At 37.5% G+C, this 13753-nt stretch overlaps 5 protein-coding genes across 7 annotated transcripts in view; 3 read left to right on the forward strand and 2 right to left on the reverse strand.

The window, feature by feature from the left end:
* The window catches only part of LOC126760495 (exosome complex component RRP46), a 203375-nt gene extending 193115 nt beyond the window's left edge, over positions 1-10260 (reverse strand). For 2 of the 3 annotated variants that reach the window (XM_050476163.1, XM_050476172.1), the window contains exons 1-3: positions 10016-10260; positions 9721-9956; positions 9248-9668 (exon numbers count right to left, since the gene is read on the reverse strand). In XM_050476163.1, the coding sequence (XP_050332120.1) occupies positions 9273-9668; positions 9721-9956; positions 10016-10151 (768 nt within the window). In that variant the 5' untranslated portion in view covers positions 10152-10260 and the 3' untranslated portion in view covers positions 9248-9272. Of the gene's footprint in view, positions 1-9231; positions 9669-9720; positions 9957-10015 lie in introns of those variants that run through there. The other variant, XM_050476153.1, reaches the window with a different exon arrangement.
* LOC126760307 (CDK5RAP1-like protein) lies at positions 7354-9242 on the forward strand. Its single transcript, XM_050475854.1, has one exon. The coding sequence runs from the start codon at positions 7446-7448 to the stop codon at positions 9204-9206; it is 1761 nt and encodes a 586-aa protein (XP_050331811.1). The 5' UTR covers positions 7354-7445; the 3' UTR covers positions 9207-9242.
* A 419-nt stretch (positions 10261-10679) lies between the features above and the next one.
* Positions 10680-11594, forward strand: LOC126760507 (coiled-coil domain-containing protein 32). Its single transcript, XM_050476185.1, has 2 exons — positions 10680-11097; positions 11194-11594. Exons 1-2 carry the CDS (start codon positions 10836-10838, stop codon positions 11493-11495), a joined length of 564 nt encoding a protein of 187 aa, XP_050332142.1. The 5' UTR covers positions 10680-10835; the 3' UTR covers positions 11496-11594.
* Positions 11516-11990, forward strand: LOC126760537 (uncharacterized). Its single transcript, XM_050476246.1, has 2 exons — positions 11516-11659; positions 11717-11990. The coding sequence occupies exons 1-2, from the start codon at positions 11516-11518 to the stop codon at positions 11915-11917; spliced, it is 345 nt and encodes a 114-aa protein (XP_050332203.1). The 3' UTR covers positions 11918-11990.
* A 156-nt stretch (positions 11991-12146) lies between these two features.
* LOC126760474 (translation initiation factor eIF-2B subunit alpha) lies at positions 12147-13427 on the reverse strand. The gene is made up of 5 exons (XM_050476121.1): positions 13304-13427; positions 13145-13249; positions 12719-13082; positions 12393-12663; positions 12147-12337 (listed from the first exon to the last, which is right to left on the reverse strand). Exons 1-5 carry the CDS (start codon positions 13338-13340, stop codon positions 12191-12193), a joined length of 924 nt encoding a protein of 307 aa, XP_050332078.1. The 5' UTR covers positions 13341-13427; the 3' UTR covers positions 12147-12190.
* Between the last annotated feature and the right edge of the window lie 326 nt (positions 13428-13753).

Consider the following 13753-nt stretch of genomic DNA (forward strand, 5'->3'; position numbering starts at 1 on the left):
TTCTGCTACTATAACCTTAAATATAGCATTTTGATTTCTGCGTACCAAACGAAAACGAAAATAATCTTTATTGATGATCGAACGAAGAAATAGCTTTTATCTGAATTGAGGCTTTGGCAGCTATTGATGGCTTTAAAAAAGATTATTTTCACACTAATGAATTTTGATGTGAAAGACGACCTACTATAGCATCATCGTAAAATTGAGGAAAACGATGTAGACTACAAGAAGACAGACCTATAAAGGAAACATTTTTTTTTAGTTTAAAAGGTAAGCCAGCTTATGGTTTTCCAAAATCGAAATTTTATTCGCTTAAAGTATACTTTAGAACAATACAAACATTATTCAATTCATAGAATACTGGAAACAAAAAAAGTCGAAGCATTCGAAACGTAAACATTTGATTCGAGAAGCGATGGTGATCAAGAAATATCGAACGTTTTTAATTGAAAACTTAACTGCAGTTTCACAGTGACATTGTCTTAAACTACGAATGATTTATTTTGTTATTGTTGCATATTTTATACTCTAAAAAAAATATATATGAATGGAGAAAACACTCCAGCTCTGAAAGTATTCGACGCAGTACCCGCCGGGGGAAGCAGAGGAAGGGAAAGACCTCCACTCCGTTGGAAAGAGCAGGTGGAGAAGGACCTGGCTGCACTTGGAATCTCCAACCGGCGCCAAACAGCGAGAAAGAGAAACGATAGAGGCGTTGTTGTGAACTCGGCTATAACCGCGTAAGCGGTGTCTACGTCAATAAAGAGGACGAAAAATGTCCAGAATATGGCGAACTGAGTTGAATTAGCCAGAATACACGTTTTGTAATCCCTCAGTTTTTAGGATATCAATCTGACATTTGGCACGCGTCCTTTTTACGCAGAAGCTCCCCATTTGTCTGAACTACCGATATCGGACCACTATAGGATATAGCTGCCATACAAACAGATCGTTCAATATGAAGCCCTTATATGGAAAACTTTTTTGCTGGACAAAATATATACCCAAAATTGGTTTTTTGATTATTGTCCAAGACACTGCAGCATTCTTCAAATATATTGATCAAATCGGACAACTATAGGATATAACTGGCACATAAACTGTCCTATCAAAATCAAGTCCTTAAATTGAAAACTTGTTTATACTCCTACTAAAGAATGTAATAGATTTGTTCATTTATAATAATCCAGTTAGATTATTATTATTGATTATAAATATACAGTAGAGGCCCGCTAATCCGGATCAATTAAAACCGGCCCCTATCCGGAATATAAGGAAATCCGGATTACCAAAGACATATCAGAACTATGTATTATGAAAAAATATTTATAAATTTCAGTTTGTTTATTGTAACAAATAATACACATGCTCCAAAAAAACAAAAAAAAACTTAAACCAATAAAGCATAAAAGCGAATGTAGTGAATAATAAACATGTGATCCGAATTAGAGAATACGGATAGAGAAAGTCGGTCCGGATTACAAGGGACATAATAGAAATTTTGAGTTTTTTAACCCTGTCCGGATTACAGTGGAATCCGGATTAGGCCATGTCCGGATTAGCGGGCATCTACTGTATGTATATTGTACAAAAATGATGGGAATGATGAGAGGAGTTGCATTGCGAGTGACTGTCTGTTCGTCCGTCTATGCAAGTGCTAACTTAAGATATCTTAATGAAACTTGGTACACATTTTCCTTGGAAAAAAAGTGAGGACGAGTTCATAGAGAGCATAATGGAACCACTGCCACACCTACAAAGCGCCATTAATCGCAAAGATAACAGTTTTCTTGTAAAATTTTGAAAATCCTGTTTTTTTTTTTATTTTCACCGTCTTGAAAAAGGTATTTTCAAAGATTGAACCAGTAATCATCCTTTATCGAAATGCAAATACATATTGAAAATTTTTATACACTTTCACGTTCGAACAAACTTGTCGAGCTTTTTTCGGTTTTGGTGAGCAAGGACGCTTCCAATGAGATGTTTGCCCTAAATATCAACTCATATAGGTAAACTCATATTTCGTCACCTTTTATAACACGTTTCAATAATTATGCACCGTCATTGGCCTCATTTAGTGATTCCTGAGCAACATTCAACAATTTTGTAACAAATTTAAACAAGCAAAAAACGAAGAAAAGCAATCGCGTTAAAGTGAGAAATTGCTAACGTTAAAAATTGAAATAGCGTAAAAAGTCAAGTGTTTGATACCCAAAACATTAAAAAAAATCATGGAATGAGTCAATTGATATGCCAACATCTTCAAAAAAAATGACGTTTGGGCTCTCAAATACCGCCTTTCGACTCGGATTTGCCCTACTTTTTTTGTTCAGGTCTATTTGTGAGAGAATTTTGCATCACCGTCCGTAAATCTAATGTAATATATTACAATTGAATTTTTCTATGGAAAATTATGAAGTTAAATGTACGAAACATTATAGTAATAACAAAATTGTTTATTAGTGGTAACACTGCTTGCCACAAGAATACAAGTACTTGTGGAAATCTCTGACCAAATACAAATATACATATATTGTAAATACCGTATATCTGTGGTAGATAGCTCTACCTCTCCACTGTCGTTTCGACAAGGACATGTTACTGGCACAAGCTTACATTTTACATAACAACTGGAGGCTTTAAAAAAATATAATAATTATGCAGTGCTGAAGGTAGGAGATGCTCAGTCAGTAGACTACAATGCGGTTGTGATAACAAAATTGACAAGTCCATTGCACGTTGACCAGCTGCATACACTCACACTTACCGAAGTACAACTATATAACAGTTAATTGTACCATAATGTTTACAATGATTGTCCATGTTGTGGTCATATTACAGTTACGATAAAGTTCAGGTGCTGACAATTTTGTAATATAATTTTGGTCTAATAAATCTTTTTAAAACCAAAAGCTAACGATGTGACTTCCCGGACACTTATGTAAGCACGTTGCTCATTTTACAAGTCAGTAGGTCGAGAAAATGTGAGCTCAACATGTTGGCAGTAGCCTCAAACATTGCATAACTTGAGGCGTTGTGGCTAATGTTAAGCCTGTTTAATATGACAATGCAGTCGAGTTGAAAACGAGTACTTAGTTGCTAATCTACTGCAGCCAATGGATGTGTTTTTGTGGTTTGCAGCAGTGCAAGGTAAATATTTATGCTTAAGTAGATAGTGTTATTGGAATCACATCACATCAGGATATTTCTGATATTGAAAAACGCCTCGCACAAATTCATAAGTTATTCAAAGTTATAGAATGACAACATGGCACTCTTTCCTTGCCAGAAATATTGATCCGATTATAAGCATTTTTAGTAACTAGGGTCTTACCGCGTCAAAGGCCTCTGGCACGGCGAACTGTTGTGTTCTCCAAATAAAAAATAAACAAGTAGGCTCTCCTAGCTGGGCTGATGGTCCTAAGAACCAGATGAGCAGATTGCAGGAGCGAGGCGTAAGTTCAGCTTCCTGGACGCTCTTTCGCCGGATGAACTAGCACTCTTTGAGAAGCACGCGCGGGTAGATGTCCCCTCCTGTAGTGAGACTCCGAAGAAGACGTCCAGTTCTAATAGGCTAAAGGAGAGCCACAGGCGGTCGGAGTACAACGCTCCGTTTCAAACCCCCCTCCGGTGGTGTCCGGTCAGCACAAATATTCGGAGACTTTAAAAGGCAATTACCCTGCGGAGGCCTTAGGATCAAAGGAGCTTTTAGTATTATAGGATAATATCGTAGATGAGATATTAAAGGGGTGTGGATACACCGGGTCATTCCATGCTGTCATTGTCAGGTCGCTCCGAAACTGTATGGTTGGAAAAGCCCAGTGCTATGCGCGAAGAGGGGTGAAGAGATACCGCACATTGGTATTTCTTCCCAGAAGCGCAGGAAGACGCTACAAGTTGGCACTGGGTTTGATCAGGAACGAAAACGATGGCATCAGTACTCAGCTTGCAGGGTAGTCGGGAGTATCGTTGAGAACGCTGGATGGAGACTCAACATCACCTTTGATAATAAGTCCTACAAATTCATCCAATAGCAGGGACTCCGGCTGAACTACTGATACAGAGCGGTGGTTATGCGGCCCTGAAAGCTTAAAGCGTCAGAACAGCCATGAACAGCAGATTTTAATGGGCGAGGAACCTACTCATTGCGGCATCAACACAGTCGAGCAGGTTGCTGCTGCCGCTGTCGTTGAAGAAGAGATGATTGAATCTCCTGCTACCCTCCACACAGGAGCTCCTGGACGGGCTGAAGGAATTGGGTGGTGAGAATAGTGGGTATGAAGACCTGTAGCTCATAAAACCAATCCTGTACCTCCAGCGACCGCATAAAAGTTGCCCATCCAACCTCGGCTGTTATCGCGAGGAGGTTCCAATCGAATAACCTGGGTATCCTAAGTAAGGTAAGGGGTCTCAAGTCAAGGAAAAGCAAAGCAATTTGGGATCTCTCTAGCGAGAGACCTCGTTCTTAGGTAGTGATTAGAAAAGGTTTAGATTTCTTCTGCATTTCAGAGTATCTAACGCAGTATCCAGTGGCGATGCAAGTAAAGGACAAGGAAGGTTCTGACTTCGCCCTTGCATCAGCCTACCTTCCAGGGGAAACAGCCGCAGCACAGTTGTTCATAAATATTTTAATTATAATTCTAATTTTTCTGATGAGATTCAACACGATGTAACTCACAATATTATTATTTCATAAACTTTTTTAAAAAATACAAAACAATAAATATAATATTATGTTTTTATTGTTGGAAATAAAAAATATTACGAAATTGAGTCTTAAATTCTTTGCACAAGCTTTTTTATTAAAAGAAGAAGAGCAACAACAAAGACACGAATGGACCACTGACAACAGAAACCATTAAATGTGTTCCGAGTTCGAACTACATGCACCCAACTACACATATGAAAGCACATAAATATCTCTTACCACAAATCAAGCAATGTAGGTAGGGATGCTTGTGGACGCGTGTGTGTTAAATAAGCAAAAAACCATAACCAAATATATTTCCGTCTTCCTTTGTGCTTCGCTTTTTAATAACATCCTGCGCTTTGTCACTCGCTTGCAATGAAAATGTGTGCGTTCGTTACGGATTTTCCCAAATTTAACCGAAACATTCCCAAGATCCGGGCTTTTCTTTTCAAGGCTCAACGCAGAAGGACAATGATATTGAACCCTATACAGGCATTCAACCAGCAGACCAACAGCAGCATGCAGCACGCTCGGATGCCTATACAGCCCAACAAAGTTTCGTGTGACACCCAAAAAGTTGTGTAAGAAATTTGATACTTTTCCACGCACAAAGAGAAGGATCACTGGAATTACTTATGTTGTTTGGTTGTGTGGTTTATTGGATTTCCCTCAACTGATGTGCATTGAATGCTTTCGGGTGTGATAATTGCTTTCATATTTATGTGCGCCTTGAGAAAAAGGCAACATCAATCCTTTAGGATTATACACAATGTCAAACACATAACATAAGAACATGGTACGTATGTATATATTAGTTATGTTGTTTCATTTATTGTATATTCAAAAATTCATTTTCGTAGGCTAACAAAATAACCTAAATTTAATATTCGAATGCATATTTTACAAGTTTACACGGTTTTTCCAAAACCAAACTTTTTAAATTTGCTTGAGTGATTACTCGGAGACAAATGATCCGATCACTGCATTCATAAAATCATAAAATTTTCTGCATGTTCCAACGTATATTTGTGCAGCCCTTAACCTGCAAGTTTTTTGATCTGATCAAAAATTCATTTTATTAACGGGAGATCCAAGTAGAGGTACTTTTTCAATAGCCTTGTTTTGGCAGATCATGCGCGAGTCGTGTCAAGCTGTCATGTTACTGTTGTTCAGTATTGTTTGGCATTTCATCATGGAAAGCAGGGAATTTCTGATGGAAAGACTTACGCCTGAATAACATTTACAAATCGCTCAACTTTAGTACGAAAATTCACGTTCTGCAAAGAATGTGGATCGCATGTTTAGCTCAACTTATGGTCAAAATAATCGGCCTACTGAGCTTACTATTTGCAACACCATCACCCATCTTGAACTCCAGCATTCATTATTGGATGATATTCGACCGAATAGACCACGTCCAGCACGCATTAAAAAAATATAGCTACGGCTGCTATGATATTGTACGCGAAGACCGTGGAGAGATGATTCGGCAACAACTGGGACAGACATATGGACGACTTGGCGAAATTTACGTCGAAATCTTAATTTGAAAGCATACAAAATACAACTTGTGCAAGAACTGAAGCCGCTCGATCTTCCCAAGAGACATGGCTTCGCTCTAGGGGTCTTGAAATGTTCCAAGAAGATCCGACGTTTTCGATCCAAGTTTTGTTCAGCGATGGATCAATAGATATGTAAACAAGCAAAATTGCCGCATTGGGGATGAAGAGCAACCGGTGAGAACGTAACAGTGAATGGCAACCGTTATCGCGAAATGATAACCGACTATATGATGGCTGAAATTGAAGCTCGTGATATCGACGACATTTAATTTCAACAAGACGGCGAAACTTCCCACACATCGCATCAATCAATGGATTTATTGAGAGATCACTTCGGTGAGAAGACATTTTCACGTTTTGGGCCGGACGATTGGCCATCAAGATCGTGGGATATCACACCGTTAGACTTTTCCCTGTGGGGATAATCCCGTTTCGATTTCGGCCTAGAAGCAAAATATCACACATATAGCATTAAAATTCCGACTATCAACAACCATAAGATTTAAGGTGTTACACACGACGCCTGCACTCATTCGCTCCAGAGATAAGACAAAACATGTTGTTGGCAACTTACAGGACAACTGGCCGCCCAGTCATTAAGTAGGCAGCAGGCGCCTGGATGTAGTGCATATTGTAGCAGGTTAAATTCCTTCAGAATCGACATACAAAACACATGTCCTGCATACAATTAGTCCTTTCAGAACTCTATCCATCTTTTTTCATTCCCAATAAATCCCTCTCATATAACAGCCTTCTCCCTTCGGTCCGACCACTTCGAAACAACACATTTTCAAGGCCTCCCGTTAAATGATTTCGATGCCAACTAACTTGAGCTTTATCACCCCAACGAGGTCTAGATAACCGATACAATGTGTGACTGTTCCGCTGATATGTGCTTTCCTAACATAACCTCACAGTGGTTTCAACTACAATTAATAGTGACTCAAAAGTTGGGACAGTCACTGAAAAACTAACACAGTACAAATAAGTTTCAAATACAAAAAAAATTCTTCTAATAGTAAGCACCCTGTAACAGATTGAATTATGCCACAATTGTGAATGGACCATAAGAACAAAATTGTTTACATACGAAACAGCTGAGTCCCTCTCAAGTCAGCTGGGCAACTACAATATCCACCAGTACTACATAATTGGCTATGAACTCAAAAATATTAATAAGTTAAATAATAATAATGAAAGCTCAGTGGGTAAGTCGTCAAATAAAAGCATTACCAGCAATCACTCTACTACGTAACGCAAGATTGTTACAACAAAGCACGTTATTTCAAAAGCTGAGTACGGAAGCAGGTAACGCCGTTAAGCCGCTAAACACACGCAAGACATTTCTAGCAAAAGTAACAACAGGACCAGGGCTGCAGGAATTTTTCAATGTCAAGCGAGTGCCCACACATATCGAAGATGATAAAAACGAGGAATTTCATGTGCCTTACTTAATACCGGAAAACTATAGCGGTCAAGGGCGCAAAGTATTTTTTGAAGTATACGGTTGTCAAATGAACACCAATGATACCGAAGTGGTATGGGCCGTTCTACAGCAAAACGGATACAAGCGTTGCCAGGAGGCGCAACAGGCTGATGTTATTATTTTAGTGACTTGCGCTATACGTGATGGAGCGGAACAGAAAATATGGAATCGCCTAAAACACTTACATGCCATGAAGGAGCGACGTTCGCCACGTGCTGGGCCCTTGCAAATTACTGTTTTAGGATGCATGGCTGAACGTCTTAAAGAACGTTTACTTGAACGTGAGAAATGTGTTGATGTAATTGCTGGACCGGATAGCTACAAAGATCTTCCACGCCTATTGGCGGTGTCGCGACATTATCAACAGTCTGCCATTAATGTGCTGCTCTCACTGGACGAGACATATGCCGATGTGATGCCTGTACGCTTGAATGCCGAATCGCCTACTGCCTTCGTTTCGATAATGCGTGGATGTGACAATATGTGTTCTTACTGTATTGTTCCGTTCACACGTGGCCGTGAACGTTCACGCCCAATAGATTCAATAGTACAAGAAGTCCAAACTTTGCGAGATAGTGGCGTTAAAGAAGTCACATTGCTGGGTCAAAATGTAAATAGCTATCGTGATATTAGCACAACTACTGATAACAAACCGGAATTGGCAAATAAAAAAATAGCACCTGGTTTCAGTACGGTATATAAGCCTAAAATTGGAGGAATGCGCTTTGATGAATTATTGAGCCAAGTGGCTGAAGCAGCGCCTGAAATGCGAATACGTTTCACCTCGCCACATCCCAAAGACTTTTCCGAAGATGTGTTACGGGTCATACGTGACTATCCGAATGTCTGCAAAAATTTACATCTACCTGCCCAGTCGGGTAACGACGCTGTATTGGAACGTATGCGACGTGGTTACACAAGAAATGCATATCTGAAGTTAGTGGATACAATTCGCACAATCCTGCCAAATGTTGGACTCTCCAGCGATTTTATTTGTGGATTTTGCGGAGAAACTGAGGAGGAATTCAAAGATACATTAACACTTATGAAACAAGTTCGCTACAATGTAGCTTTTCTGTTCGCATATAGTATGCGTGAACGAACGACTGCACATCGACGTTACAAAGATGATGTTCCAACTGCCGTTAAAACAGAACGATTACAACGAATGGTTCAGGTGTTTCGTCAAGAAGCTACCGATTTGCACACATTTTTCGTTGGACGTGAAGAGCTGATACTTATTGAGGGGAAGAGTAAGAGATCAGACGAATGCTGGTTCGGGCGGAATGATGCTAACATCAAAGTCATAGTGCCCAGCATGATGCTCGCTGACGATAAAGGAATCAAGAGAGAAATCACCATCGGAGATTTTGTTGTAACTAAAGTTAACGATTCCAATTCTCAAGTGCTTAAGGGCACACCACTTTATATTAGCTCCATTGGACAGTTTCATTCAAAGAGTTTTTAACATAAATAAAGTTATCAAGTGTTGATATGTTTTAAATTTACCTTTTTTATTTGTGATTTAGTTTTCCTATATATCCATTTGTTCTGATTTTACTACCGACTCCGCTTCTGTATTGCGTGCCTTACTATCAGCGGTCAACAATGATTTGTTATGGAAATTCGAAATGATTCGCCGGTAAAAATTAAATATTATCTGACTTGCTGCACGACTCATGCATTCTGCATCATTAAATTGACCCATACGAAAACGTCCACGTGTGTGAACTGTTACTAAATTCCTATCCAAACTATCGAAAACAAATACAAAACTAGCTCGCTTTCCTATCGCTTCACAATGGTCAGGATCCAGTACCACCTTGTCGTCTTTGTCTACTATGCAATGTACCGCAGCGATAGTGAATTTCATCGGCACACCACCAATCAGCAACGCCAAGCAAGCACCATTAATTGCACAAGCTTCAATCTAAAATTTTATATATGTAATAATAAAATTAGTTATTGACCATTTTTCTTACACCACATCGATCATCCAATTCCTGTATTTGTATAGAAATAGTTGTCCGTGGATGAAGCATAGTTAGTAAAGCTGACTCACATGTATCACGTATAACGGTCTCCGTCAACTTATCCTCTATTGTTGGAATGCCTGCTTTTGGCCGGTAGATACACTCAACATGCGCCTTTTCTATGTTAAGGTTCTGAGATTTTACTTCAACTGGACCAAGCATCGAAGTAAGTACACAGGTTCCTCCTTTATTAAAAGTATTTTCAAGATATATTTAGTTTGTAAAGTTACGACGTTAAACAAACCTTGCGTGAACAAAGCAGAACCGTCAGAACGAGTCAAAGGATTGAGTTCGCAATTTATTTGACGCAACTTCAGATCCTGCAGCCCGACATTACTTCCTTGTGTATCCATTGTTATAGTGTCTGACGGTGTAACCATTTTTAGATTTATTTAAATATAAATTTTAATTTAAACAATGAATAGGAAAACTAGAAAATATGTAAATATTTTGTAGCGGTACTGCACGAGTCATGTGCTTCTTCTTTCTTTCTAGAACGTTCAAAATCATTGCGGAGGTATTCTGGTTTTTAAATAAAATATACTTTATTTTTTATACATTATCGATCACAACTTATAAATTATAATTTATTCATTTAATTTTCTAATCTATGAAAATGAACCGAACTGGGTGTTATATACATTTTAGGAATCACTACTCCTTAGCATTTCTCTTCTTCAGAAAGTAGTAGTTTTCTGTTGCTGCAATAGAAAATATAAATTATCTATAACTACCATAAAATTAATTTAAAGTTATTATTGCTATATGTAAATATAGAAATATATACATTTTATTAAAGTAATTAATATTCTGCAGCAGTATTTTTTAATGATATAGCGTGATAAATTCTTTGAGCACCACCTACTCACAATTACCGTGAATGGTTTTCTGAAAAGAATAAGAAATTGCGAATCAATTTGAAGTGAATTTGTAAAACAGTTTACCATTTGTTTATCATTGAATGTTTTCATTAAAAATTGAGCAAACTGAAAATGCGATCTACACAACAAATAATTTAGTTTTGTTGTAATCTTTAGTGTCAATTAAAGTGTTTTGGCAAGAAAATGACAGATCCTTGGCTAGTTCAAAACTCAGGCCAACAGAATAATTCGGTTGAGAACGGTACAAGGGAAAACGGTGTGCATCAACAGCAAGGCGAGGAAAAGCTTGAACAAGCGCCTTTGGAATTTGAGGACAATTTCGCACCTACTCCAGCAAAAAACCAGAGCGATAAACCGTCAACTTCAACAAAGATTGACGGAATCAATAGACCTGAACATTGCCTTGAACCTTTGCCCGATTCTGACAATTACTTACGTGGACTCGGTATGTTAAAACAATAAAAAAAGAAAGCGGTATTTTTAACGTAAAATTTTCAACGAATTTGGTTTTTTTAATTTGTTTTGTTTTTGTTCATTATAGAAAGAAAATTGCAAAAAATAAAAAAAGGTGCTAATTTAGTGGAAGCCCTAACTGAAAAGCGTAACGACTGTCTTCGTCACCTACTGAATAGTAGTGACGCCGATAACAACAATGAAGTGTTAGCCTTAGATCAACCTTTGAACAACATTGAATTCTATAGACATCTTCAACCAGTGCAGGCTTTATCTGTTGGTGAACTGGTCCATATTGTCAAACACGATCAGTTACAGCAGGATCCAGCCCAAAATACGTCCGACCAGAATCAAGAATTGGATGAAGAAGACAAAAAGGAAATAAAATAGTATTAGAAAGTTATTTGAAAATGAATACACAATTCGGCGAAGTTTTTCTCTTTCTAACCGATTTGGCTTGGAAAAGCAGAATAACTATACCGATGCTAGTGACAACAGTCTTTCTCATTATGGATATACGTTTGCAAATAGAAATCAACATACAAACCGGGCAGGTGGTGCACCAATTAATTGTTTGAAATATAAATAAGTATCATCAAATGTATTTTCAGGCTGCTGCAGATTTAGATGATCTTGATGATGATTATGATGACGATGATGACGACGATGATGATTCAGAAGATTATACTAGTGATGGCTCGAGTGATGAAGACGAGAATGCAAATATGTTTATGGAATTTGCACATGAGCACAATCAGCAGGATAATAATAGCACTGCTAATCGCTGGAGACGTTCCTTAGGGTTGAGTTAATTTTTGTTTTTGTAATGAATGTGTAAAATTTACTATATTTATCGATATTAAATTTCATTATATACAAAAATAATACATACCTTTAACTTTATCTTCATAAATATATTATTAAATAATATGCTTATGAAATAAAATGTCTTACAATTATGTTGCTTAAAATCCACAATTATTATAACTAATAAAATTTAAATAATCAAAATATGTTCGAAATGTAATCATACACTAATCATTATTATTTTACTCTTTATATTTCTTTAATAAAAATTGCTATAATTACATGTAAAGCTTAATTAATTCGTCACTAACAGCCGATGGAGTAAGAATACCCAAATCAGTAAACAACAATGTTATATAAGCTGGTGGTGTATAATCCACTTGAGGATGCACTTTAGATACATCCACCAAATGCTTACGGGAATACTGAAACATTAAAAAATAAAATAGTAATGTTAATATGTTATATGTATGTACATACTTTATATTCATCGGGTAAATCGCGCTGGTTTAGAGGATAGAGTCGTGTGAACTTGAAGCTTTCCGCCAAAACATAGAAAGGCTTCTTCATCTCACGCGCGCACAAGCCCATGGTAAAAGTACCGATTCGATTTACTATGCCACCACTTTCAACTACAGCTTCGGCTCCGACCATAACAAAATCCACCGATTCCATAACATATCCTGTAGCCGAATCCAAAATTAACGTGCTACTTATTCCAGCTTTTTCAAGATCGGACACCATTTGAGCACTGAAAAATGGTAATCGATATTAACTAGTATTTTTTCACAGTATAAAATACCTACCCTGAATTATCTGGACCACCTTGTGTTACATAAACATGAAATTCTTTATTTTTTGCTGCACTAATGAGCGCCTTTAACACAACACGCGAACGCGAATGGGTCAACACACGGCAGCCATCGTTGACAAATTTCTTAGCCTGTTGGGCGATAACATTACGCGAGTTTAAAAGCTTTGTTAGAAAGATTTTGCCACGGTGCAACATAATTTGTCGACATTCTTCCATATGCTTATCATCCAAACTGAGCGTAATGAAACGACAAAATAGCTCACCACCAGACACTACAGCTGCTATGGATAAATCTGTGTTGCGCATTGCTGCCACCGCATCACGCATTGTGGTGTGTAAAATGTGTATGGTATCAACTAAAATAATATATATATTCCTAGTCTTTGCGAAAAATAGCTTAGTAATTTAGTATACTTACATTGTTTTTTCTCAAGAATCATTAGCAGAGTTTTGATTGCGGCTATTCCGGAGGAAAGATCTCTATCCTGCTCCAGCAGTTTAAGAAAATAATTGCGCACGTCCGCTATAAATAAAAATGTTTCCATATGTTTTGATAAGTAATCATTTATAAACTCACCTGCATCATCGATGTTTTGATCACCAGTTGATGGCATTTTTTAATTGAATTTCAAAATAATAGACAAGAAATAAAAATGTAATTCATATGATAGGTTTCACACAATTTCATTCACAGATTTCATTGACGTTGCGATTAGATATCGTAATTTCTTAAAGTGCAATTAGTCACGTCTGTGGGACATATCGATAATTGTATACGAACACAAGAGTTTCGGTTGGAATTGTGAGTTGTGCCTTAAGAAACTCATACAAATTTTGATAGAAATCTCTGGTAGCGCTATTGGGTAATTAACTGATGATTTAACCAATTGGTGACTTACAGGTCACACCACATACAACAATATCTAACTTGCCGTTATTAATGTCTTTGATTTCTGTATATAGAAGATACATATATGTAGATTATTTTCAGTTAAGTCGTTAAGATATTATAATACATATTAAATAC

Source organism: Bactrocera neohumeralis, chromosome 2 (assembly GCF_024586455.1).
Source record: "Bactrocera neohumeralis isolate Rockhampton chromosome 2, APGP_CSIRO_Bneo_wtdbg2-racon-allhic-juicebox.fasta_v2, whole genome shotgun sequence".
Taxonomy (NCBI): domain Eukaryota; kingdom Metazoa; phylum Arthropoda; class Insecta; order Diptera; family Tephritidae; genus Bactrocera; species Bactrocera neohumeralis.